Raw genomic sequence first — 27,346 nt, 5'->3', positions numbered from 1 at the left:
TACGTTTTGTCAGAAAAGCCGGTATTGTCCACTGTCAAGGCATCGCGAGTTCACGCTTTACAGCTGAAACCGACAAGCGCCCTTGTTGTTTGTGTACAGAAACCAAGTACAGGTCTCTGTTACAGTAATAGGAGTTACCAGATCAGTGTGTGAGGCCATAAACAGAGGGGCGTTTTTGAAAGCGTTACCTGATTTGCCGACGTCAGACTGTGGGTAAGGTTAGGGGTGAGGTCGGGTGAAGGGGATCATTTTCAGTGCATGATTTATAAACACCCACCAGTTTGAAAACACCCAGAAATGCAGAAAACGCCCACTTTTGTTCCGCAGAGACCTCATACTCACAGAAACCGATAAGTCTGCTTTAACGAATCAGCGCGCAGTATTCAGGTCAGGTGACAAGGCTGCTATTCACTTCAGAAAGACGCGCTAGCTGAGGGGAGTTTCGTCAAGGCTGACTAAAACAATATAAACCCTGTGTTACTGCAATATAAGACCACGCTATATTGCAGAAATCCGTTAGAAGATTTATTTAAAAAAAAAAAAAAAAACATCCAAAAAGACATCAAGAATCAGCACATGAATCTCAACAATGGTGACAATCAAAAGTGTCGTGCCTTAATGCATACTGGAAACAATAGTACAAAACTCCCTGCAGCCCAGCATGCATCACAGCATGAATAAATTATGCAGCTGAATTGTCCTATTATTTTCTTTAATTCTAACTGTTTGCTTTTATTTTTTGCTGTTGTTTTGTTCTGTCTTTTAGTAGCTTTTTGTGATGTCCAGAGTTGATCTGATTGTCTCAATATTTTGTTGTCACCATTGTTGAGATTCATTGGCTGATTGCTCATATTTTTGTTTGTCATTATAGTTTGTTATTTATTGCTACTGATCTGTATCTTCAATCTTCTAACTCAGGGGTTTCTAAACACTGCATGTTTTCTTAATCAAACAGACCTGAAATGGGTGTGTCAAACAAAGGCAAATGTGCAGTTGTGGGGAGGCTCCAGGAATGTGTTCTAACTTATTTCTGCAATACAGTGTGATCTCATGTTGTAGTGAAACTGAGTTTGTAGTTTAAATATATTATGGCACAATACAATTGTTACATTCAAATGACATCAGTGATCCAGGCTGTTTCACAATTATTATAAAACAATCAATAACTAAAAATCACCATCTGATCTCACACACTGTCACAGCAGCCAGAGAAAACAAACATAAGAGTTAAGAGCCCAACTAATGGAAACACCAATCACCATTATGGTGACTTCAAATTAAACAAACATGAGTGTTAAACTTCTGTTAATTCTCAATAAGTTGTGTAGATGAATGACAGAAATAAAGTCAATCTGGTTAGTAATATGTGAAGCTGTAATGCTGTTTGTGGAGTTGTTTAATCCCCCTCTGCTGAGATCTGGAGAGATTTAATGTCTTCTTTTATCTTCAGTTAATTTTATCTAAGGCTGTGGCTGAAATCAGCTCTAGCTCTTGTGTTTCTGTTTCTCTTTTTTTCTGTTCTCTTCTTTCCTTCAGCAATTCTGCTTGTTAACGCTAAGATTATTCTATAAATAATATATAAAGATTTTGTGGCTCAGATAAGGTCTAGTTCTGGTTTATTTCTTTGCTTTTGACTGACGTGGCATTGCTATGACCTGCTTGTGGCTCAGATCTGGCAAACAGGAGCGATCTGCCCAAGTGCCATCATTTCACACCACATGTGGCCCAGATCATCATACCACGCATGGCAATTGTGGGCCGGATTTGGGCCTACACAAAGTTGCTATCTGGGCAAGTACCACTTTTAGTGTGTAAGCAATTTTAAAAAACTGTAATCAAACATTGTAGAAAGAATAGAGTTGAATGAATTAGGTGTTTTCTCATATAATTTATTATTTCATTAAAGTAACAAACACATATACAAAATAAATTAACATAAAATCTTTACAAAGACAAGACAATGATTGAAAGCAAAAGTACAAAAATGCAAAATAGAAACTTAGGCATAAACTTAGGTTTAAATTAATAGGAAACATCTGGCAAAAGAAATAAACATTCATTAGAAAAACCCCACTGAAGAAAATTTGATTTTATGTCATTTAACATAAGAACCAATGACACATATTTCCCCATATCATTCGAGGAAGAAAACACACTGCTTAATACGCAATACAAAACTGGAGCAAAATCTTTCCATTTGGTCTTAAGTACATAGTTTGATCATATTCCTGACTGTGTTCTGCTTCCCTCCTTTCTCTTTTTTATATTTTTATTTTTTATTAAAACACCTGTTGCTAGTAACATCCTGACAAATAAACAAAGGTGATATTCTCATCCTTATGAGATAAAAAAAAAAGTTGTTGTTTTCATCAGTCTTATACAAAACCCAGAGTTTGAATAGAAAGCACCCAACCTTAATGCTCTTCAGTTTAACTTACTTCATTCTCTTTCAATAGAGGTATTTCCTTACTTAGTTCTCTTTGTATAGAGTTATTTTTCACTTCTTTATCTTTTTATAAAGATATCAGTTCTCTTCATATAGAGTTCTGTAACCTAAGTCTGTTTCAGCGCTTGTGTCTGTCTTCATATGGAAACAGATTCACAGAGCCCAGCACACAGTAGTGTGAGTGTTTGTTTCTTTTAGTTTTTGGTTTACACAGTCTTCCACCTATACAGATGGCAAAGGTCCAATCCCTTATTCAGCTAATACATACTTCATTCATTCGTTCATTCATGTGTTCATTCATTCATTCATAAAAATTAAGACAAAAGCAAGTGCTACATCCAAATTCTCATCCCTGCTTGTGAGTTTGTGTGTCCGTGTACATGCTCGCGTGTCTACATCAGTGTATGCATGTGTTTTGTGTGTTGTGATTTACACACGTACATGTGTAAAGGTCTCATCTAAGCCCTCCTCCGGCACTCCACAGGAAGTCCTGCCCAGCAGGCAGTGTGTGAGAGGCCGCCAATGAGACTCGGCCCTCAGTGTTGCTGGGTTTCACCTGACTGAAGTCTCGGTCATAGGGATAGTGCTGCCTGTCTAAATTATTAACCGTCTCCAAATCATTAAACACAGAATCACACAGCTGCTGTCTGCGCAGTCTATGCCTCCTCCTCCTGATCACCACCAGTCCCACACACACTCCCAAAAACACAGCCAGCACACCTAACACACATGACACCGCCACCGCTGAAGGCGAGGTCTTCCCAACCCGGGGGGCCATCATCTCCAGACCTCCCTGCACAGGAAACTCACAGGTTGGACCCATGAACCCAGGCACACACTGACACACTGGACCTGAGAAGTGTGTGTAGCACGTTCCCCCGTGAAGGCATGGGTTCGTGAGACAAGCGTCTGCTCTGAGGCTGCAGTTTTTACCAGTAAATCCTAGAGTACAGCTGCAGGTGTAGTCATTAATGCCATCTTGGCAGGTTCCGGCATTTTGACATGGATAGCGGGCACAGTCGTCGATGTTTGTCTCACAGCGAGGGCCGGTGAAACCAGGGCGACAGCGACACAGAGCACTAGCACCCAGATCCACACAATCACCACCTACAACAAAAAGAGAGAGGAGGTTAAATATGAGTAGGTTTAGAAGAGAGGAACATAAGAGGTACTGTAACAGTAGTACATATGTGTGTGGTTGTGTAAAAATGTTTAGAACTGAAGTTTATTCTTTTCCATACAATGAAAGTGAATGATGACCAGAGCTGTCAAGTGAACTTAATTTTTTTTTTTTCCATAAAACTTGTATGTGTTCAGAAGACTTAAGGTGATGATACACGGGACAACTTTTTGAGCAATGTTGCCGGGTAATTTTGCTGAGTGATGTTGCTAGGGGAATTTCCCATTGAGAATGTGCAACAAATTTCTATCTGGATACTTTAGATCGAAATTTGTTTTCCATTCTCAATGGGAAAGTGCCCAAGCAACATCGCTCGGCAAAATTGCCCTGCAACATTGCTTAGAAAGTTACCCAGTGTATCATCACCTTTAGTGTATGTGTCATATGTAATATCTTTTTACTTTTTGAAGCTTGCGAGGCTGTGGTCGCCATCCACTTTCATTGTATGAGTAGCATAAGCATTCTTCAAAACTTCTTTTGTGTTCCACAAAAGAAAGAAATCTAACATGAGGGTTAGTAAATGGTGACAATATTTTGTTCAGTGTTTTGTTGACAGTTCTGTTTTTGCATTGTTCGCAATCAACACAAAAACTCACCGTTGGCACATGGTTTGTGGCTGCAGCGGTCCAGTCTCTTCTCACAGTTGGATCCGGTAAAGGCTGGGGGGCAGCGGCAGACGTAGCCACCGGTGAATTTCTCCTCACACGTCCCTCCGTTAAAGCAGGGATCATCCGCGCATGTCATCGCAATAATCTCACAGTTCTTCCCATAGAATCCCTGAGGACATGTGCAGGAGTAATCGTTCTCCAAATCCTGCAAAGAAAAAGAGAAAAATACATCTATTTGCAAAGCATAAACACTAAAAGAATTTAGGTATCAAATAATTTTTGATCTCCACAATCCATTGTGCACATAAAGCACATCTGAGCATATTTACTTAAATAAATAACTATGTGTATGTGATTTAGGATATTTATATTGCCTTTTTAAATAAAATACATTAACTCTAAGTGTGTAAATGTTTGTTTCTGAACAAAAATGTAACATGCTGCATCTACTAAAATTGCATGTCACATAAAATGTAGTATGTATGTATGTATATATATATATATATATATATATATATATATATATATATATAGATGACTATGTTTTATTAACAAGTGAGTGTAGACTTACGTTGCAACTGCCACCATTCTTGCAGGGGTTGCAGTCACACTCATTAATCTCCAGCTCACAGTTTGTGCCCCCATATCCTGGCCGGCAGGTGCAAGTGTAGCTGCCCTGTCCAGTGTTGGTGCAGGTGGCGCCATTAGCACAGGGTTTGTGGTTTGTGCAGTAGTTGAGGTCCTGGTTACAAAAGAGGCCTCCCCAGCCCTCCTTACACACACACTGCCACGGCTGTGAGCAGGTCCCATGCAGGCATCCTGGGTAATGCACACACTCGCTGCAGGATGGCCCCTGCCATCCCAGACGACACTTACACTCACCGGGTGACTCGCAGTAACCGTGACGCTCGCTGCAGTCCGAAGAGCAGATGGCTGTGGGAGGAGACAGAGAGGGGGGTAAGCACACCACACACACACCACGCCCCCCGGAGAGGGCAGATGAATGGGTGTGTTAAGTGTTGGGGCCAGCAGCTGGTGAGCTGACAGAGGTAATGCACTCTTTTGTATTTTGAGCTGCGGCAAGCGTGCACACACACTAACACACACACACACAGAACGACCCTCTAGCATGTATCTGTTCGGGTTTCTTTGTTAGACTGAACAAAAGAAATGCAGAAGCTCTGAAGGAGAAGCTCAACTTCCATCAGACACACATGCACACAAAGATATGAGAGATAAGGGGGATGTAATGCTGCTGCTCAGGTTCCATCACACACAAACCACAATAGCACATAAATACGGAGTGATCAAGAAAGAGATAGAACTGCTTCTTTTCAGAGACCCAGACATACTATCCCAAAGGACTGTACAGACCTCTAGCCATCTGACACACACATAGGTGGTAGGTTACTCACGATCAGAGCAGTAGTCTCCATGCCATCCCTCCAGACATTCCCTGTTCCCGTTCTCATCGCAGGTGTAGTGTCCCAGCGTGTCGTCACGGGGACGACAGTAATCCGAACACGCCTCGCCATAGTAAAACTCATCACAAAAAACGTGATATGAGTAACGGAGCTCGCTCTGATCACCAAAATGAACATCCTGAGACCAGTCTTCCCCGATCGCCAAGCGCCTTCGTGTTGCTAAACGACTGATCAGGTTGTTTTGATTCTCTGTTGTGGAAAATTGAAGGAATATTTAAGCTTGAAAAAGCAGTGAATAAGTTAATTACATTAAAAAAACTCTTAATTTAGTAATGCATCATGTCTGTATCTTTGCTTTGCATTAAATTTCTACAGAATCTCTGAAAAAGGGCAACTCACCTGTGTAATCATGATGCTCTTTGGGAGACTCTGCATTCCATGCCTCAATAATAAGAGAAAATGTCCCCTGAGAAAACAAGACCAAGAAAAACTTAATAACTTTCACTCAAACTGAGAAGCATTCTCCTTTGTCTTTCATTGACTTTCACTTATAGGCCTATTTGTTATGAAATGACTTTTTCAGTCTTGTTTTCTGCATGGACATACATGTTAAAGTGTTTAGTTAAACTTAAGGGCACCTGAATAAAATAATAATTTTACAGTAATACAAAAATGTAGGCTGCATTTGTTTTATTAATCATTTCCTCAGATCAGCTTAATAATTACACCATTAAATAATGGAATATTGTTTGCTAGAGTTAATCTAGTGTATAATGTTACAAATGTCAAGGAACTTTACCGGCCACTTGAAGTGGAAAGGCACCCGGATGGCTGCGCTGCCGGCTATAGAGCTCTGGTCCGCTCGCAGGACACTCGTCTGCCCGGTTCCGAAGGTGCACGGAGGTTCGGCGGAGATGACGTCCTCAGAATGCTTGAGACAAATCCTGAAAAAGATGTTGCAGTCTCGCGTCCTCCTGCAGAAGCGCCGTGTCGTGCTGAACGAGTGAACTTTCAGTTCAAATACACCCGATGAAACCACCTGTTCAAGAACAGAGAAAGGCTATATATGACTTCTATATTTTGTTTAAAAAATAAACAATGCGCTACCTAGGAGACAAATATTCATAGTATAAAGTCACATTAAAGAGAAAATGAAAATATGAATGAAGTATAAGCCTTGAACTGGCTCCTTACCAACTGCAAAAGCGACACAGACAGCAGGCAGTACAAAGACAGATGCGCCATCTCGCTCACTTAATCCTAAACTTTATTACAATAACGCGCATGTATCTTCATCCGAAGCTTTAAAGTGTTTCGAGTTAAAGAAAGGAAAAAACAGTTAGATGTCCTTGTACGAAATCTTCGGCACGTCCATGAAAGTCCACTGTCTTCAGAGAAAAAGCACACTCGTCGTCTCCGTTCTTCAGCGCGCGCGGCTTCACTTCATTGAATGCCTTGATGAATGGACACCGTTATATACGTCTTGCCCCCCTTCACGTGACGTCAGAGGGGACATATGGCATAATATTGGCCTGATTAAATTGATCTGCTGCGTGTGGCAGTGGTGTTGATGGAGTTAAAGTTGAAGTTAGCCATACTGTCTGTATCAAAACAGGGATTTTTTTTCAGTCATGTTGAGCAGATGGGAACAGGAGCATGAAAACTTGATGAATATTTCTTTATTTTGTGAAATAATAAAATTCAGCAAACAGGCGCGTGTGTCAGTCGAATTTCAGAATTAGTTTATTATTCGCACTAGCTGACTTGAACTATAATTAGCCAATGCATAGAACAGCCTACTGTAGACGATCTGTAGGCTAACTAGTGATTTAGATTTGTTTACTTAAAGTTTGGCCTAGCAGGTAGAATATGCTTTATATGAATTTAAAAAAGCAAACAGACATGCTGCTTTACACTATTCTATTATTCGTTGTACCAAAAATTCTATTAGGTGCAATTTTGCCATTTCATGCTATTACATCCCACAGAATGCGAGCACGAATTGTAGTTATGATCTTTAATAAAAGAAGTTTGTTCGAAAATAAAACGTACAGGACCAAAGTCTAAAACACTGCAAATATTTTGACAAATGTTTTAACAATGAAAAAACAATTTCATTTATTTATTTATTTTTATATTAAACATAGGCCAAAATAACAGTTATTTCTGTTTTATTAAATTATTATGCTATTTAGTAAAAATATATTTATCCTACTGTTGTTTCTATGGTTCCTGAGTGGTATAGTGTATAGGCTACTTTTACATCGAGCGCACGTTTCAGTTTTTAATTATTTCCTCTGCACCCAAACACACACACACACACACACACACTCAACCTTGGACTGTGTGTTCGCTCTGGCGCGTGCGGGCAGGGGGAGGCCGTAATGTGTGTGTGTGTGTGTGTCTTTTGTTGTGCAGTATGCAGAGACGCGCAGGCTGCTCTGGAGGATGGGTGGGGAAATATCATGATGACGCTTTTGTGTGGGTCAGCTCCAACAGCTGTATGTTAACATGCGGCACATGGTCACTTATTGTCCGCCACAAACCGCCCGAACTCACCCAACCGGCATCTGTTGCGGTCGGTAAAACGCTTGCAGCCGTTCCACTCATATAACGTATAATATTTTATTAGCCATGCCTGTTCATTATTTTCCACAGTATGTCTGTGATTAATATGAAAGTAAAGAATATCGAATAGTAAAGAATATTGTAGCTACAGGCTAATGTCATTCAGTGTTATGCGAACTGAATTTCCTTTTCTTTTCTTTTTTTATACCTTTATTCAGCAGAAGTTGTGACGTGTGGTTGTGTGTCATGCTCACGAGCTGTTGTTATGGTAATGAGTGGCGCGTGCCTCAGAACCCTTTCATTAAGCCATAACCACAATGCATCACTTATAATGTCTTTTAAAATACCTCATAAATAATGTCTCAAAGACCGCAGATATAAGTGTAAATAAATCTAGAAAGTGTGTCAGGAAACATTAGTTACTTAACACTGTAAGCTAACAAAATCACTTCATTAAACCAAGCTTTTATATATGCTATGTATGTATTATGTATAGGCTAACTTATGAAGTTTGCTGTTACTGATGCTGGGGACAAAGACCCAATTTATGCCACACACATGTGTTGTATCAGCTGTATTGGCAGAGATAAGCTCATGTTGAGGGTAAGAGGGCAGATGACCAGGTGAGGAAAAACAACAAGCTTGAGATATAGAATGGCTGTGTCAATGATATTCTGCACTTGATACAACAAAAGTTTTCAGTAGCCTATGTGGAGAATATCTTTAAGTTAACGATGGCCTAATGGTCAAGGAATGGAGCATCTAACTTAAAGGTAGACTTTAATATCAAGCTGTTGATGATGAGCAAAAGTGCAATTCAACAATTAAATATCCTAATGTGCTGTTAGTCACTATATAAAACATATTCACTGAAAAGCATCAAAAGCATTTGTTCAGTGTTTTTTATTTTTTTATTTTTTTTTAATTCAAGTAAAACAACTAAAATCATACAGAATTGAAACAGAAACATTGTGGCTATTGCATGCAAGATGGTTTAATCCTTAAATGAAAGCTTTGCAAGTGCTAACAGTTAAGGTTCAGTTAAAAGCAATTGACACATGGTCTGGGCTAAAGGCTGTTAGCAGGATTTAGCTTTTTGAGAGCCCTGACATCTGCACAGACGAGAGAAAGACAAGCACTTATCCAAAGAGAGAATCTCAATATAGCATTCAGAGGTACTTAACTGAAGAATTAAGGTAAACAAGGCAATAAAACAGTAAACACTTTCTTCAGAAAACAGTGAAATGAGAAAAAAAGTGTTCACACACAGTTTAACAGTTACTATTTTCTTATTGTATTCTTAAAAACAATACTTAAAACTTAAATGGATTGTTCTAAAAACGAAAATTCTGTCATTTTTTACTCACCCTCATGAGTTGTTTTTGCTGTTGTTTGTTTATGTCCATATAATGTAAGTCAATGGTCACCAAAACTGTTTGGTTCCCTACATTTAAAATATCTTCTTTTGTGTTCTGTGGAAGAAAAAAAGTCATACAGGTTTGAATCGATACCACTGTGAGTAAATGATGACAGAATTTTAATTTTTGGGTGAAGTATCCCTTTAATGGATTCTGTGTCACCTTACTTGACCCGTAACAGATGAAATATGAAAAAAGGACCTTCCTGGATGTAGACTGTTTTACAATTGTAGTTTGATGTACAAAATCGTCAATGATCTTGCACTTTCACCCCTAAAGGCATTTTTCTCTTTATGTACTGATAATATAAGACAAACAAGAGCTTCTTCAAGAGGTGACTGTGAAGCACATTTTAGAGTAACTGATTTTGGTCGATCAGCTTTTTCTGTAAGAGCATTTGAAAAAATGGTTAAAGATGAGTCAGGTTTGCGATCATTGAATATATAATGTAATGTTGAATTTTTTTTTTCTGTTTTAGTTTATACTGTTAAGTGATGGGTTGTATGTTATATATTTTGTATTTGTGGGGGTATTTTATTGTGTTTGTCTTGTACTTATGGGGGGATCTTATTGTAGGCATATATATTCTTATATTGATATTTTAGTCTACTCCTGCCCAGGGAACGCAGATGAAATTTAGCTTTGTAGCTAATTCTGGGGCAGCTTTTTATTGTCCATTGTCTATTGTCCCTGTCAAATAAAGAATAAAATAAAATAAAATAAACTGTCTATGATATTGCCTGATTTTGAAGTGTTTTCATAAATGTTTGTCAGTAAGAAGTTAAGGAACACCCGTGAAATTGATATACTGTATGTATTTTCCTCTTTATTCTGTCATGACGTAGTATTTTTTACTTAACATATTTATAATATATATATTATATTGTATTTACTATTTGAATTTGATATATTTATATTTCTGTTATTGTTGTTTTTTTTAGTTTACCATGTATTAATCAATGTGAAGTGTCTCTGGTATGAGGACAGGTGGTTTTAGGGATAGTGAGTGAAAATGTCATAATTTTGAAAAAAATAATGAGAAAATCCAATGAAATCGTAAATCTGTGTCAAGAATATTTTAGTGATAATTTCTGATTATTTTCACCATGGAAATGTTGCTGTTTTATAATGGCAAGTAAAATTGCGGGGCATGTTTCGACCTATTTCTCAAGAACCAGTGACTGATCAAAAGTGGATGAATTTTAATATTATTATGCAAATGTTTCTTAAACTTAATACAATAGTAAGGCATCTGTTAATCTCGTTATCAGTGTAAGAGAATGGTTCTGTGTTTGTATCTGTGTTTGCAGTGAATTATTGCATGTGTGTGTGTGTTGACTCATTGTCTGTGTGATGCAGATGGGCAATGACTGATTTGTGTCTTGTAACGTGGCTGTTGGGGGATGGTGGTCCCTTGAGGTGGGACACAAGCGTGGCAGGAGCATGGGAACCCCAGAACACCCTTCACTCCACATACATATATCCATATTTATGACCCCACACCCAGACACCTCAAATCTCACATATGTGCAAGCAAACAGGCCTGCAAAAAGGGATATACACAAAGACTTTCCTCTCAGTCATTTTTAGTCACTGTCCAGTACCTCAAGCAGCATTAGTTTCATCTCAATTAAGATGATTTCTATAATTAATTAAAAAATGTCAGCAAACCATTCACAAACAAAATGAGCTTGCACATTCATACACATAAACAGACTGATGTCCATTCCTCACAATCCTCAGACTTAAGATATTCGACTGTACACACATACAACTTCATACATTCATTTACTCACATTGTCATATCCTCATTCGAGCCTATAGATGACACCCGACCCAGGATTTCCACACACCTCATGACATCTGCTCACCCTGGAGACCAGCTCCCGACAAACACACACACACACACGGTTCATCTGCCTACATTAGTGACCCACACCGGACCAGCATCCTGAGGACACACACTCTCTAACTGCATCTGTTGGGCCTTGAGCCCTTTGGGACCACAGACCAGTCTTTCACACACACTCGCAATTACATACGCGCACAAAATCTGCTGGCCTTGAGGGAAGTACTGACCTTTGCTCAATAGTCAAACTATGTAAATGTGTGTAGGATCGGAGTTGCTGCGTTCATGTGAAAATGACAGGAATAATCTCACAGAAACAGATCACACTGGAAAATACATTAAGACAGAGGAGTGGTCTTGTGTTCAGTGCAAGTCCTCATGGGAGATTCGATTTTGAGTCTTGCTTGGTTCATGTTCTCAACCTATTCCCTTGTCTCTTTCTACATCTGGGTCTATTAAAAAGAAATCCCAGTTCCAAAAAAAAAACAAAAAAAAAAAACATAAAATGTAAAAAATGAATATTTAGTTTTTACCTATTAAATACAAACTATAGAATAATAATAAAAAAATTATTTAATATTTATTTTGGAGCTTTTAATTTTTTTTTCCCAAGATGTGAACATTTAATTCAGATTAAAATAATAAATAAAATAATTTTCTTAACAACAACAAACACAAACCTGTAGGTGAATGTGAAAAAATTAATATTAATAAGTGTTAGACATTACATGTCAGAACAGGTGCACAGAACACACCGCAACTTCACAGCCAGCCACACGCCTGGCTCATGCAGCTGAATAGAGGGGATTGACACGGGCCCAACCATGAAGCTCTGAACCTCTGAGGAGGAAAAGAGGGCCTCACAGCAGAGGTAGCGTTATGTTATTAGAGAACCCAGAGTGACAGATGTAGGATAAAAGAGAGGGCAGGAGAATCAGCAGGGGTGAAAGAGAGAGAAGAAAAGGTGAAGAGGTCAGCAGACCAACAGAAGAAGGGGAGGAAAGACAGAGTTGTACTTGAAAAAAAGAAGGATCGATAAATCTATTCGCTGTTGCTTCACAGTCTGCCTCTTTTGTTCCAGATGGCAGCTGATGTGTGGCAGGTTCTACAGAGAAATCACATCGAAATATGTATACAGTACCATTTGGGGGTGGTAAAATTTTTAAAAATCTGGCATATTTTTATAATTTAAAATATGTTTTCTATTTTAAAATATTTAAAGATTTTCAGCATAATTACTCCAGTCTTCAGTGTCACGTGATCCTTCATATTTTATTATTATTATCAATATTGAAAACAGTTGTGCTGCATAAATTTTTTTGTGGAAACCGTGTTTTTGTTTTTGATAAACAAAGTAAAAAAAACATCATTTATTTGAAATAGGATTTTTTTTTAACATTATAAATGTCTTTACTGTCATCTTTGATCAATTTAATGTTCTTTCTGAATACATTTCTTTCAGAAAGAGAAATCTCTTTCTGACCCAATACTTTTGAACGTATGTATACACCACCGTATACATACACAAAATCACAAAAACAGTTATTTAGTCCTGGAAAATGGCTTTTCGGTGTTTTTCCCCCCTCAAACAAAAAAGGTTTAAAAAAAAATCAGCTTTAACATGAAACTGAAAGTTTAATATTTCAAGCTTGAACAGATAATCCAGTAATGTATCTTATCTATCTGCCAAATAACAAAATAGAAGCAAGACAACTAAACCTGTTTTCAAATAACCAAATGTCAAAAAAAAAAAAAAAAAAAAGTTTAATGTAACCTAAACCAAAGACAAAATCTGTTATTGTGTATCTGGTGCGCCGCCCGGTGTAGATTGCCTATATGATAAATGACCGATACATTATACAGACATATTCACAATCTGCAGACAGCCACAATAAAGTACTTTTTTTTCAGCAGAGGTCCCTAAACCACACAATAGGGCTACCAGCTGCCGTCTTACACATGCACAAAGCATTCCCCAACTACAGCTCTACATCAGCACACACCCACACCCAACACCGCTCTGCATCAGAAACACACACACACACAAACCAGCATCTGTTTAAGCTGAACTCTTCAGCCCTGGAGAGCTGGAGAACAATACTTGAGCTCTAATCACATCCTGCCCGAAACTTACAGTGAGAAGCTAAGTGTCCATGTCAGAATCTCAGTACAAGTACACACACAAACATGTACGTGTCCACAAAAAGACTATAAGATCAGCAGAACTTGAAATAAACACTAGTCAAATCATTCAGTTAAAATTTATTGAAATATCTTGCTCACTTACGGAGCCGTTTTCATTCAGAAACCAAACATACATACACATGAAACTCACACTGCTGGAAAACCCAATGATTTTGAAGAAACACATGCAGTAAAATAAGCATTTGAGGAATACACTGTGTAAATTAAAATACACACTGCCCTCTAGTGACAAAACAACAGCATTAACTTGAAATATGAGCTTAAAGTAAGAAACTTAGTTCCTGAAAATGTCATTTGTCCCACATTTTTAAATCAGTGAACACAGCATAAAAAATAAAAAATAAACATAAATGTAAAAAGTTCCACTGGAAGAGAATGTCCTAAAAGACAATATGAGATCTATTTTAATGAGATTCAGATGCCTTCTTTTACACCAGAAAAATGTTAGGTCTTCTTAAACACCATTAAATGGGACTGCAAGTTAATAACAGTTAATATTACAGAAGTATCGTCACTCACAGAGCTGTAATAAATATGAAACATACGTGTTCGTGAGTAAATTAAACGCGCTCCTTACAGCAGCATTCAGATGATAAACTCGCTACAAATAAAATAAAGGTCAATGGTCACCAAAACGGTTACCAACATTATATCTTTATGTTCCGCTGAACAAATAAAGTCATGCAGGTTTGGAACGACATGAAGTTGATTAAATGATGACAGAATTTTCATTTTTGGGTGAAATATATCTTTAACTCATCGACAGATGTTGCATAAAAGCATGTAATAAAGTAGGTCCTGTGAATCTCCCAACAACAGGTTAATCTCAACAATTCCTGTGTGATGATGTTGTGAATGAAAAAAAAAAAGAAGTAATATTTTTTTGTGGAAGATCATATTACTATAGGCACAAACAAAATCCCTTTGCATGGTTTTAGCTAACATTTTTGGAGTGGTCATCACTAAAACAAAAACCCTAAGTGTGCCCTATTGATTTACAGAGACCAGATACAAATGTTAACATGTTCGTATTTTTGAAAACTACAAAAGCATCTTTTCAAATAATTGTCTTTGTCCTTGCGCTTAATCACAGTATTTTGACATCTTGACATTGCGCCCTCTGATGGTCACAAATGTTCCAGTGAAAAGTTGTCTCTGTCTATATCGCATGATTTTTGTCTGACTGCAGTTTCTTATCAACAACCGGTCACACTCTGTGATGTTTGTTGGTCATCATTTGATTGCTAAACACAAATTTCACAACGCAGGTTTGCCATTGACCTTTTCATGTAGTATCGTTAGCGCGCCAGTGGCAAATTCTCGCAACACCTGTACGGTATCCCTCTGTAGCTGCAATGATTCGCATGCAAACTCCTGTTGCGTCTCTGCTAGCTGCTGCACTGACTCTGCAAGAAGCTCAATCGAGCGGGAGACCGTGCCCAGAAGAGCGTTAGTGGCGTGCTGCTCCTGCACGCTAAGGCTTGCGTTGTGTGCTAATTGCTCACGTGAACTGTCTGGCTCTGCCCCTGAGAAAGCTGAGGGTCTTTTAGTAGAGGTGGTGGCTGTGGAGGAGACGTGTCCAATATTGCCTCTAGCTGCAATTCCGTCCTCTTCAGAGTAAGAGTTACTGACAGATGCCATAGAGGATGATGGGAAGAGGTCACGGTTGTCTTCATCTGAGTCTATGTGGGATTCAGGATCTGTGATCAAACAAGCAAACAGACTTTTAAAACAAAGTTAAACATCATATGATCACAAGTTTTTGGTTTTGATACTCTTTTTTTTTTTTTTTCTTGAACACATGGGATTTAAACATTATGAACAAATTGTGTTATATTCAGACATTTTACAGACATTAAATTCAGCTTGGATGGTATAATACACTACTTTAATAAAAAAAAAAGTAAACTGACCCCAAACATTTAAAGAAATTAATATTCTCCAATGATGCATTAAATTTATCAAAAATTACAGTAAAGATATTTATAATGTAACAAAAGATTTCTATTTCAAATAAATGCTGTTCTTTTCAACTTTCTATTTATCAAATAATTATGAGAAAATGCATCATGGATTTCCACAAAAATATTAAGGAGCACAAAGGTTTACATTGATAATACTAATAAATGTTCTTGAGCACCAAATCAGCATATTAGAAAGTTTTCTGAAGGGTCATGTGACACTGAAGACTGGAGTAATGATGCTTTATCATCACAGGAATAAATTACATTTTAAAAAATATTCAAATAGAACTTTCTGATTTTAAAGTTATTCTAAATTGTGATGATATTTCACAATTTACTATTTTACTATTTTTATTGTATTTGAGCACTGAGCATAAGAGACTTCTTTCAAAAACATTGAAAAAACTTACTGTCCCGACTCCAAACTTTTAAACAGTAGGTTTTGAAAACACAGCTGATTAATTATTGATATCAAATATGTCAATATTTAAAGTGCATTAAAATTCTTGCACTGAACTTTCACTGATAATGGATCTCTGGTTTGCACAAAGCCACACTGCAGTGCTAAATAGAGTACCTCAGGGATGACGTGTTTTTGTAGGCAAAACCCGGAAGCGAGTTAGCATTTTAGGACTTCCGGTTCCATCGCCCTAAAGTCTATGGGTTTTTTGAATGGGTTTTTGCTAAATCACCTGAAATAAGGTCTGTGGTTAACAAAGCCTCTAAATATTTTAACGTTTCGATCTATGACAAAAACACACCAGTTATAACCGGCTTGTGATTTTTTTTAACCCTTTATTGTGTCTTAAAAACAGCGGTTGCTAACAAACTGCTAAAAGGGACTACTTCCTTTGCCGGGGACTTTAGACGTCTTCATGACAAACAAGACATTTGGACAGCATTTATCATGAAAAAGTGGATAAGTATTCATACACAGCGCAGATCATAATCAGCGAGCATGTTTTTAAATAAAGTTTGAGGAAGCTTGGTGGTGGTGACGTTGATCCGCAACCATGGTGTGCTGTAGTCCGTTTATAACCTACTGTTAGCTTTTTATATCTGACGACTATATTTAGGCTTCAAAATGTATAAATGTTGTGTTAACTTGTAAAGATTATCTTGATAGACAAAATGTGTAAGTGTCATAACCCTTTGTTAAACACAGAGCTTATTTTTTTGCGATTTTCCAAAAGTCTATGGGAAAAATGCATAGGCTTTCGATCGAGGGAACCTGTACGCCGCTAACTTCCGGGTTGGCCTACAAAAACACGTCATCCCTGAGGTACTCTATGGGGCAGTCGTGGCCTAATGGTTAGAGAGTCAGACTGGTAACCTGAAGCTTGCGGGTTCTATTCTCAATACCGGCAGGAAATGACTAACGTGCCCTTAAGCAAGGTACCCAACCCCCAATCGCTCCCCAGGCACCACAGCAAAATGGCTTAATATGGTCCAACTTGAGTATTTTCAGTTTACTTACCTCCAGTTTTGGATCCGTCATACTGTAATTGCATCTCACTTGCAACCCCAGCTCCACTTGTAGTAGCAGGCATTCCTCCCACATCCATTCCTCCACTCGGGGAACTGTTGACCGACCCCATCCCCACAAACCCCCCATCCTCCTCTTCCTCATCCTCACACACAGGCTCTTGTTCGTCATGACTGCGAGCTCTGGACCGCTGTGTAGCTTCCCACGGTTTCTTGTCCAGTTCAAGGATGGACTCCACAATGACTTCCATCGGGGACAGTTCAATATTGGATCGTGCCAATCGCTGGGACACTGTAGCACCGGTCCGCAGAGCAGCCAGTTTGCGCTTTGTGTCGCATTTGAGATCGGACCATTTTTTGATCACCTCCATGATCTCTCTGTCACACTCTCCAATCTCATTAACACGCGCCGTGATCTCTGCCCATTTCCTGCGCTTCACGTCGGAGGGAACGCCTGCGTTAAACTTACCTAAGAACAGACACAGAGAAGTATCGGAACATTTTATTTATTTTCAGTTTATCAGTTTTATGGGGACATGAATCATAACTGGTGGTTGTCTGAACAGAGTAAACTCAGTTTATAAGACTGCTAACTTGCTAAGAAAGGTTTTGCTTGTCAAACAGGGATAAACTCACCCACAACAATGTGGCGATTTTTCCGCACTTCATCCAGCAGGATGTGCACTTCACTGAAGGAGAAACGTGCTTTTCTCCTTTTGAAGCGCACCATGTTGTCTTGATTGAGGTAGAGCGAAGACACAGACATTTTTACGGCAGAACGATTCTCTCACTCCAATTAGGGGTAGTCTGTGTTAAGTATAGAAATGACCATTTAAAAAAACAAAAAACAAAAAAACAACAACTAAGTAATCCTGATGATTTGAATCATTGCTCCGACAAAGTTTTCAACAGTATTTACTGTTAAAAAAAAAAAATGTCATTTGTCATTCAAACTTATTTGTTTATACAGAACCCTGCCATTTAATTCACTTTACAAACCGAATTGCACCAAGATTAACCTGTTCACACAGACATTTGGGTGAAATCTTGTCGCTTTCATTTTCTCACAAAATGTGTATTTTCTGGTCACTCAATATGAGGCAACCATTAGAAACAAAAATATTTTATTACAAATATGGACAAATGTTGCATTCGTTTCAAACTGATTTGAAGAGCAGCTATGCTAATTATTCTTTTTTGGTTTCCTGTTTCTACCTCAGGATATTACTGCCATATGGACATTATTTTGACAGTGAGAAATAATCTACAACCTCCTAACATTTTCTTTACAATTTGTGTGACAAAGTTGACATAACATGGCTATGACACTGAAAACATAAGCAATTGTTAAAATACACTATAAACACTATAAAACTAAGAACTTATGGAAAATTAAATATGGAAAGAGGCCTCAGCTTTTTATTTCCTTCTGTTAGGAAATAGTAGCAACGCTTCTTTAAAGATAGAAATTTGTGTTTTTCTTAAGATTAACATATTTTAATCAATATCAGGTATTGAGTTATGTGGTATGAGGAGAGGTGACTTCAGGGATCATTTTAGGGATGATTGCGTAATTTTGCTAAATTAAATTGTACATTCATGTTAAAGCATTCTATTGATCACCAATAATGGCAGGTAAAGTTATGAGACATGGGACGAAACATGTCTCACAAATCAGTGAGTGAACGTCAGCGACCGTCACCATGAGAGCGAAATGTTTTACATGAATTGCTCATATCAGTAATTCACTTGATTTCCAACTACAAGATGGTCTTAACCATAGGGTCTTAACACATGATGAATGTGCCGGAAGGAAGAGCAACTAAAACACCGGCTCATTCATTCATTCACTCACTCGCTCCACACGCACGAGCCCATGTTTCCATCGAGGTGTAGTTAGAACTGTAGTTACATAAATACATTACGATCACGCGTTCTCTCTTTGTGCCGTGCGGAAGCGCCGTCCTGGTAAAGCAAATGGACTAAACCAAACACAAACATCCCCAAGCAGCACACAACTGTTGTCGAGCAAACATAATTCATCTTCCTCTACAGAGAATCTTATTTTTATCATAACGAAACAAAACGCTTGGATGCGGAAGGACATTTCGCCCCCATTTTCTTTTTACCTACATCATCACTGTCTAGCTATTCAAGCTAGCTCACGTTAGCTATTTTACACGATATGTGGGATCACATTCACGTTGTCAGTTAGTTTGTAAACTCTTTAAACGCTGTAAGCATATAAAAGTACTTTAAGACAGCAAAACCGTGAAAAATACCTCAGACTGGTCAAATGTAATCAATATTTTGCGTTGCGCCCAGATATCCAGAAACTTCGTAGAAAGCAGCGTATGCGCTGCGCATGCGTATTTGCTAGCCTGTTCTCCGTGGCGTAGACGGGTGGGTGCAGTTACCAGGTCTGACCACTCCTGTGTCAGTGGCGCTGGTGCTCACCACCTAACCCCAACCAGTTCAGTACACACGCTTTAGCTAAAGCTGACGGCAATGTCCCATTAGCTAAAATTTTCGCGTTTATGTGAATACGTTTGTTTTATTTATAGCATTTGGAGTTAATACGTTGGTCAGATATATAATATATAGAAACATACAAAATATTACTGCATCAAAACACATCAATGATCAAATGAATCAATAAACAAACTGTTGATGAAAACAAAGGTATCACTATCATTTTTTATTCAATATAAAATTGTATTTGACACCAGATTTTCATAATAAATTCGTGGCAATATTTTTATCTCTTCGATCCCCCATTGGTTTCATGCAAAATTGGCAACTGACAACACTTATATGCAAAACAGTTGTGCATATTTGTAACTGAAACTAGACTCTTCATAAAGGCATATTTGTTAATTTTGACACATCTTATAATTTTCTTTCTTTGGTTAGTTTTCTGTAGCACAGTGCTACTAATGGACTAAATGCACTAAAAATGGTAAAAGTAAAAAAAAAAAAAAAAAAAGCACAGAGAAAGAAAATGGCATAGCCGAGTGACCCACATAACCCCAGTGGTTGAAAAGCTCCATGCTGGTGTTTCTCTAGAATTAGTGCTATACTGTGTGAAAAACAAGAGATGGAGCTGTGTAAAGCATAAAGTCATTATTGCATATAATTGATAGTTTTTGACGTCATCGCAGACCTTCACATCACTCAGGAGTACATTGTCAGCTGCAGCCACTGTGAAGAGACAAAATTTCATTTATAATAATATATTACAGAACCTTTTATCCTCAGTAAATCTGATACTATTTGATAGTATTTGTAACATTGTGTCATTAAGTTGTAAAGATATTCAAATTCTCTTACCTCCTGAACATTGACCTTGATTGTGCCATCATTGTCTTTGTCAAGAGTCTTGAAGGCACCTGTTGTGAACAAATATGATACAAATAAGTATCTTTAACACTTCATTAACTAAAGAATCATTTCATTTATTCTGTATAAAATTCAATACACACAGCTCAAAGGGGTCCTATAATAAAAAAATAAATAAATAAATACACAAAACCACTGTAACTTTCAGTCCAAAACGACCATTTACCGAAAGTCAGTGAAAAATACCTTATTTTGAAATTGTTAGCTCTGAGACTGAGACATCATATATACATACTGAAGCAATTAACAAAATGGCTGAATTTTCCAATAGCCTACAGGGGGAGCAACAAGTAACCGAACTGAATAAATTTGATAAAATACCTTTAATCCCTCAACAGCTGCTCATAAAGATTTTTTTAAAATGGACTGACGAACAATGTTCCCACCCTGCAAAAACTCTTTACCAGAATATATTATATTATATCCTTTCACAAAAGCTGAGTAACATGGGTTTACAGGTTAATAAGCTGGTATAAGCAGGTATAAGTGAGGAAGGTCTCAATGAAAACAGAACACAAGTGGTCACAGGAGACGCATTTGAAACTCATCTTAGTACAAGGTTTAAACAGTAACTGACAACACTAATATGCAAAACAGTTGTTTTGCATATTAGTTTTGCGTCTTGGCTGACCACTTGTGATCGGATCACCAAAAACGCATCTTAATACTGGGTGGAAACAGGCCTTCTCTCTCTCGCTTGCTCGATTTCCGGGATATTGTGAATAATTTGCAGGTGTTAGGAAGCTGCTATCAAAATACTGGGAGACTTCCGGAACTTCCAGAAAAGGTGGGATGCTTGTTATTGTGCTGACATGTTCCAGTAGCCTTCAGGTTACACCACACTCATGTTTTGATATTTGCTATTGCTAGTTAGAGACGTGGTATTGGGGGGAGGGGGAATTCTTATTATAGAAAGCATTTTATTGGACAAACATTTGTAGTGCCTGTGTGTGCAAGCTGAGTCATCATCCAACTCAAGCAGTCCACTAACACATGACTTCAAAGCAGAAGTGGACTAAAGGATATGAAACCTATATAAAGTACCTGCATACCTTAAAAGTAAACATCAAATTTGCCTCATAGCAGCCATTTTATTTAACGGCTACTAAACAAGCCATCTTTCAAATTAGGAAAAACAAGGCAAAGTAAGTGTTTACATTTTCAGACCACGTTACTCCCTTGTTTCCTCCTCATTTCCTGTACTCACTCTAATCTGTGTAGTACTAGATCTATTTTTAATATATATATATATATATATATATATATTTTTTTTTTAGAGTTTTGAAGTTATCTTAACAAACACAAAGGTATAAAACAGTGACCAATCTAAGACAACAAGGACACACATTTACACAAAACACAGAGGAAAAAAAACAAACAAACAAACAAAACATCTGGATTGCCTCAGTCAGCAAATATATACAAAATAATTATTGAGAATATAAATATAACTGACAATATTCACAGCTGTTTTGTAAATCAGTTATATCACCATAGGGGAAGAATATAAGACTTATACAAGTTAAAAATAAATAAATAAATAAAAGGAGAGGATTACAGAGTATATTATTGTTAAACATCCAAAAGTCTCAAGAGAGGTCCCCATGTGGCTTCAAATCTCACTACTACTAGATCTATTAAACACTGAAATAAACTATTTCACTCAGCTAAACCTATTTAAAAAGTATTTTTTCCTTTATTATCAACTTACGGCACATGGCATCAAGTCTCACAAGGCATCCGATGTAATTGTCAAAATCCATGTTTCCACTCTCATCGCTATATCTGCGAATAATCATCTGAAAGAGTTGATCATTCAATGGGAAACCTGACGGGGGCACAAGAGATAGAAGATGATACAGAGGATGAACATACAGTTCAAATGTGATAACCACAATATATTAAAGACAAGTTTGCCAATTTTAACCAGCTTCGTATTGTTACAATGCCGGTAGTATATGTAACTGAACAATGTATACTCTTTCTCAATGTTAGCTGCAACCTACTCTCCTAGTTTATTTGTCAGCAGAAGCAGACTTTTGACAGCTCCAGGGCTATTGTTAAAATTACAGGTCCACATTTTGTATTACCACATTTTGTATTATCGAATTCAGTGCATTATGGGTGTTGAAGTTTCTTTTTGGCAAAAGGGAACACCACAGCCCTATTTTGTTTTTTATAGTCATGAAGCACCATTTTTGTTTTTTTTAATTGCCTATCTACTGCATAGACAGCAAAGTTTTATTAAAAACCCATCTTGTCAGTGGTGAATTACCCCTTTAACATCATTGAAAACAGAGCTATTGTGCCAGCCTTGTTCAGGGACCAGCTCCCACTGGACTGAAACTAGCACATGACTAATATTGTCCAAGATGATTTTTTTACTCCAAACAATTCCATGCAGTCTTATAATCAATACAATATACATCCTGAACCCCTAAATAATCCATTAACTGGGGTTTGTTAATGATATCATTACAGATGTGGATGATGTAAATCCACAGTGGGTGTTTACCTGCAGCTCTGAAGGCAGCTGGAAGCTCATCTGCTCCAATAGTTCCTGAGTGATCCCTGTCATAACTCTTATAAACTGCCTATAAAACAGACAGTGGCTTATGTTAACTTGGTTCTCTTGTTTTTTTGTTAAAACATGTAAATCTTGAATCGGCAACACGAATAGATCAAACACAACAACGTACAAATACACAGCTTAGTTAAACCAAATCTCTAGTTTAAAATCACAAAGACAGATCTTCAAGCTATTGTTACATCCTCTACTCACCTGCCATTTCTTGATGTTGTTCCAGAGGTGTTTAAACTCATGGAAGCCCAATTTACCTGTGCTGTCACTCTGGATCACATTGTCAAGATCAAACACCATCAAAAATCTCAACATCAGCTTAAAGATTTTTTATACATATTTGGTATTGGTTGTTGGAGCCAATAGCCTCGTAGGCAGCACACCGGCATGTAGGCGACCCGAGTTTGAGTACTGGCTTTCCCAATTCCCGCTTTATATTACCTTTAATTATCAATCATAATTAATATCTATCTTTCATACTGTACATTATAATGTTGTGATGCCTAAATTCACTTGTAGCATCTAAAATAATTGATTTTGTGTTTTATTTTTAGTTAAGACAAAATTATGTATCCATTTACAGCCATTATCATCATTATCGTCTTATCAGTATCACTTAGAATTATTGTAATAGATTTTCCAATCAAATCAGCTCAAAAATTTGGTTTGTATGAAAGCAAGTGTTCAGGGTCAAATGAGGAAGGATACATCCATGACAGCCACCATACTTCTACATGACTCAATAGTAAAGCCATCTGTCTTCAGATCACCATCTGCAATAACATACAAGGCAGAGAGAATCAGCATTACACAGCAGCAGACATCAGGCACACACATACCCACACATACCACTCACGTTTGGAGATGATTCTGTTAAGGATGTTCATCAGTTCATTGGGACTTACTTCCATGTCCTGAAACAAAAGGAAATGTTTAAGACAGCCAGTATTTATTGTATGTCTCTGTGTATATATATATGAATATTTGTTTGTGTAATACTAACATCGCCAGCGAGCTGCTGGAACACTCTACGGAACTGCTTCTCTTCCTCAGACTCATTGGCCTCAGCATAAGCCAGCGGTCTGCGGGGTGGGGGCTGGATAGGGATGTTAATAGTATCAGCATCTCAAATGCTTTATAGGCACATTTGCATTGGAAATGAATATTGCAAGAACTCTCAATCATTCATATTTTGAATAAGCTATCAGAGACACGCTGTACAGTGTCTTTATGATACAGACAATACTTTAATGAATTTTTAGTAGTTGGATTTATTTACAAAAACATCAAAAAAAGCATTTGGCAAAGAATAAATTACATTGGATATAGCTCTTCAAAAGTCTAAATGGTGTTTCTCTATCCCGGTTTTTCAGCAAGCAACAAATAGGTGACACTCCATAATCTTTTGGGAAATTGATACATTAATCAATCTAGAAAGTCAACAGAGAATTAAGCAGTCAACTTGTGGATAAACAGATCTTTTGATTCACAGATTTTTTATTCAATTTGATATTCAAACATAATCAAAAAATTATTAAATCAAATTATGAATACAAAAATGTAGCAATTAATATAGAAAAAAATCAAAACAAATAGCTATTTTTTAATATGCGATTACAAAGTGAATGAAAAATCCAATTTCTCAATTTGTCTATTGCCCGATTATTGGTTTCTCAACAAAACATTGCATTATTTAATAATTATTTCAATATCTGTAATTGCCTAAATGAAAATATTTAATATTAATATATGTATTCTAATATGTACTTTAAATTTTGCATCTACATTTTTTATTAACTGATTATTTTTTAAATTGATTATTTATCAGATTGCACATTTTTTTAATCTATTTATCCACATGCTGACAATTGATTGTTTGATTGATTTACTGACTTTCAATTAATTGATCAACTTCTTAGTTAACGGATTTATTAATTACCCAAATGATTATTGAGTGCCACAATTGAGCCCCAAATATATTACTGCTTTCCATTCATAATTCAATTTTCAAAGATTTCTGTAGAAATAATAAAGATATTTTTTATTATTGAGTGTAAACATCAAACATATGGGCACTACACTACTCAACATTGCAGGATTCCATTGGCTTATTATTGAAACAGGTCAGAGATGACTGACAACAACCACTTCAGTGGATCACTTCAGTATAACATCACTGAAAGCTCCTGTTACTCACAGGATCTGAAGGCACAAACTGGCCGGGGTCGATGTTGCTGTGGAAACAGGACGAGAAGGCATAATTATGCTTTCAAATCGACGACACATACACAAGAAATCACAGCTGTATAAGTACATGTTGTATTAGTATTTCCATCTTATTAATGAACAAATATTACTAAAACCAAAGCAATACTACTGATCCAAATTCTATAAAATAAGATAGCGGAAGCAGAACAGTCTGCGTTTACGGAACGTATATATATTTTTCTCCCCGCAAGTACCTTTGATTTGAATCAAAAAGCATCAAAAAATCAGGAAGAAAGACAAAGTTACAAGACTTTGTCCTTAACATTTTTTATAAAAGAATGAACTACAATCCCACAAAGCACTTAAATGAATTAACATGGCAGTGAATATAAAACCTTTGATTTATAGTCATTAGATATGTTAAACAATAATATATTTTAAGAAAGGTCAGAAAGAGTCATTTAGCCTCTCTTCCATTCTTAAGCATTAATGCCCTGTTTCACAGACAAGGCTTAAGCCTAGTCCCAGAATAAAAGGTTTCAAAGTACTAATAGGAAAGCTATAAAGAATATTAGTTGTGTGTTTATTTTTGGATTTTATTTATTTACTTTTCCTTTATTTTATTTTCTTTGTGGTTTGAAGCATAATATTAATAATAATAATAATAATAATAATAATAAAGTGAGATTTCAGCCTCAGAGGCTGGCTTATGTACAGATATAGAGAAATACTGTAGTAAAATATTGCCTCACCTGACCACATCAATAATGCCTCCAAGGAGTTTCTTGGCTAGGAACATCTTGTGGCACAAATGGTTCACTCACTTTCAGAGAGGAAGAAGATATAACGTAGAATAACGTCTCTGAATTGTTATGCAATATATAGTCACTTAAATCACCAAACCAAACTTAAATCCGTTAGTATACACATATTATTAATAGCAACACAAACTACATTAAAACATGTTTGTTGAAAGGTTTAATACAGAAATATGAGCACACAGGGGGGGAAATATTGGAACAACTGCGGACACACCCACTACAAGTATTTCCCCCTTCCATCCAACACCCAAGCTAAAAAAAAAAATAAAAAAAAAAATCACACATTTACCAAGCGAAGTATGTATAAAATGACGTTTAAATACTCAACCGTTTGCAATAGAGTGAGAGTTTAGATGCAATTCAGGGGCGTTTTCAACTTGGCAAATAGCTTTAAATAAGGAGGATACGTTTGTTTTTTAACTTTTTTTTCGTCAGCAGATATCTTCTCCTGGTAACAGTATTTGTTAGTCCTCTTTAAAAACATAATAATGCTTGGCAATTAAATAATCATCTGGGCAACAAAGCATGAGTGTGTTTTTAGATGCTCAGCTAAATTTGGAAGACAGTAAAACATGCTAGCACGCTAAACAAGCTACCCAACATGAATCCGCATTGACCAAGTAAAACCCGCAAGTAACTTAAATTTACTGGACAATATTTTTGCTAGTACACGTGTAAGAATATTTTTAATTAGCTGTTACACACGTAGAAATAATACACTCACCAGTAAAGAGTAGGAGGTAAATGTAAATTGCCGTCTGTCACACAGCAGTACAGTGCGCATCTGACAGGATACGCGGATTCCAAGAAAAGTTACGCAAACGGCGTAGTGTCAGAGTGAAACAAGTACAGGTCTCTGCTGGACAAGTAATAGGAGTTACCAGATCAGTGGGCGAGGCCATGAACAGAGGGGCGTTTTTGAGAGTTACCTGATTTGCCCACGTCAGATGTGGGGTCGGCTGAAGGACATCATTTTCATTGCATGATTTATAAACACCCACCAGTTTGAAAACACCCATAAATACAGAAACGCCCACTTTGTTCCGCAGACCTCTCATACTCAAACACAATCCACATTCAAAACGAGCGACACGCAAACGTCGTAAAGAAAGACCATCCCATATTTCCAAGTATTGTAGGAGGGGAAGATGCAAAACCTGACCGACTAGTTCTAGTTTGCATGTTAGAAC

General features: G+C 37.2%; 3 protein-coding genes across 3 annotated transcripts; all 3 read right to left on the bottom strand.

Annotated features, from left to right (window-relative positions):
- Positions 1 to 1,875: 1,875 nt before the first annotated feature.
- Positions 1,876 to 7,113, bottom strand: dlb (deltaB). Its single transcript, XM_051895627.1, has 7 exons — positions 6,853 to 7,113; positions 6,458 to 6,697; positions 6,058 to 6,124; positions 5,650 to 5,907; positions 4,806 to 5,167; positions 4,223 to 4,439; positions 1,876 to 3,553 (listed from the first exon to the last, which is right to left on the bottom strand). The coding sequence occupies exons 1-7, from the start codon at positions 6,901 to 6,903 to the stop codon at positions 2,901 to 2,903; spliced, it is 1,848 nt and encodes a 615-aa protein (XP_051751587.1). The 5' UTR covers positions 6,904 to 7,113; the 3' UTR covers positions 1,876 to 2,900.
- Positions 7,114 to 13,740: 6,627 nt separating this feature from the next.
- Positions 13,741 to 19,586, bottom strand: zgc:153990 (uncharacterized protein LOC768125 homolog). The gene is made up of 4 exons (XM_051894102.1): positions 19,430 to 19,586; positions 17,784 to 17,954; positions 17,140 to 17,616; positions 13,741 to 15,398 (listed from the first exon to the last, which is right to left on the bottom strand). Exons 2-4 carry the CDS (start codon positions 17,911 to 17,913, stop codon positions 14,956 to 14,958), a joined length of 1,050 nt encoding a protein of 349 aa, XP_051750062.1. The 5' UTR covers positions 17,914 to 17,954; positions 19,430 to 19,586; the 3' UTR covers positions 13,741 to 14,955.
- Positions 19,587 to 19,830: 244 nt separating this feature from the next.
- Positions 19,831 to 27,062, bottom strand: capns1a (calpain, small subunit 1 a). The gene is made up of 11 exons (XM_051894104.1): positions 26,881 to 27,062; positions 26,088 to 26,158; positions 25,325 to 25,361; positions 24,131 to 24,223; positions 23,984 to 24,041; positions 23,836 to 23,900; positions 23,329 to 23,397; positions 23,062 to 23,140; positions 22,258 to 22,374; positions 20,478 to 20,536; positions 19,831 to 20,348 (listed from the first exon to the last, which is right to left on the bottom strand). The coding sequence occupies exons 2-11, from the start codon at positions 26,132 to 26,134 to the stop codon at positions 20,322 to 20,324; spliced, it is 651 nt and encodes a 216-aa protein (XP_051750064.1). The 5' UTR covers positions 26,135 to 26,158; positions 26,881 to 27,062; the 3' UTR covers positions 19,831 to 20,321.
- Positions 27,063 to 27,346: the final 284 nt, after the last annotated feature.

The sequence above is a fragment of the Ctenopharyngodon idella genome, chromosome 5, assembly GCF_019924925.1.
Source record: "Ctenopharyngodon idella isolate HZGC_01 chromosome 5, HZGC01, whole genome shotgun sequence".
Classification (NCBI taxonomy): domain Eukaryota; kingdom Metazoa; phylum Chordata; class Actinopteri; order Cypriniformes; family Xenocyprididae; genus Ctenopharyngodon; species Ctenopharyngodon idella.
Note: the sequence above shows the minus strand (reverse complement) of the source record. Positions and strands in the feature narration are given on the sequence as shown.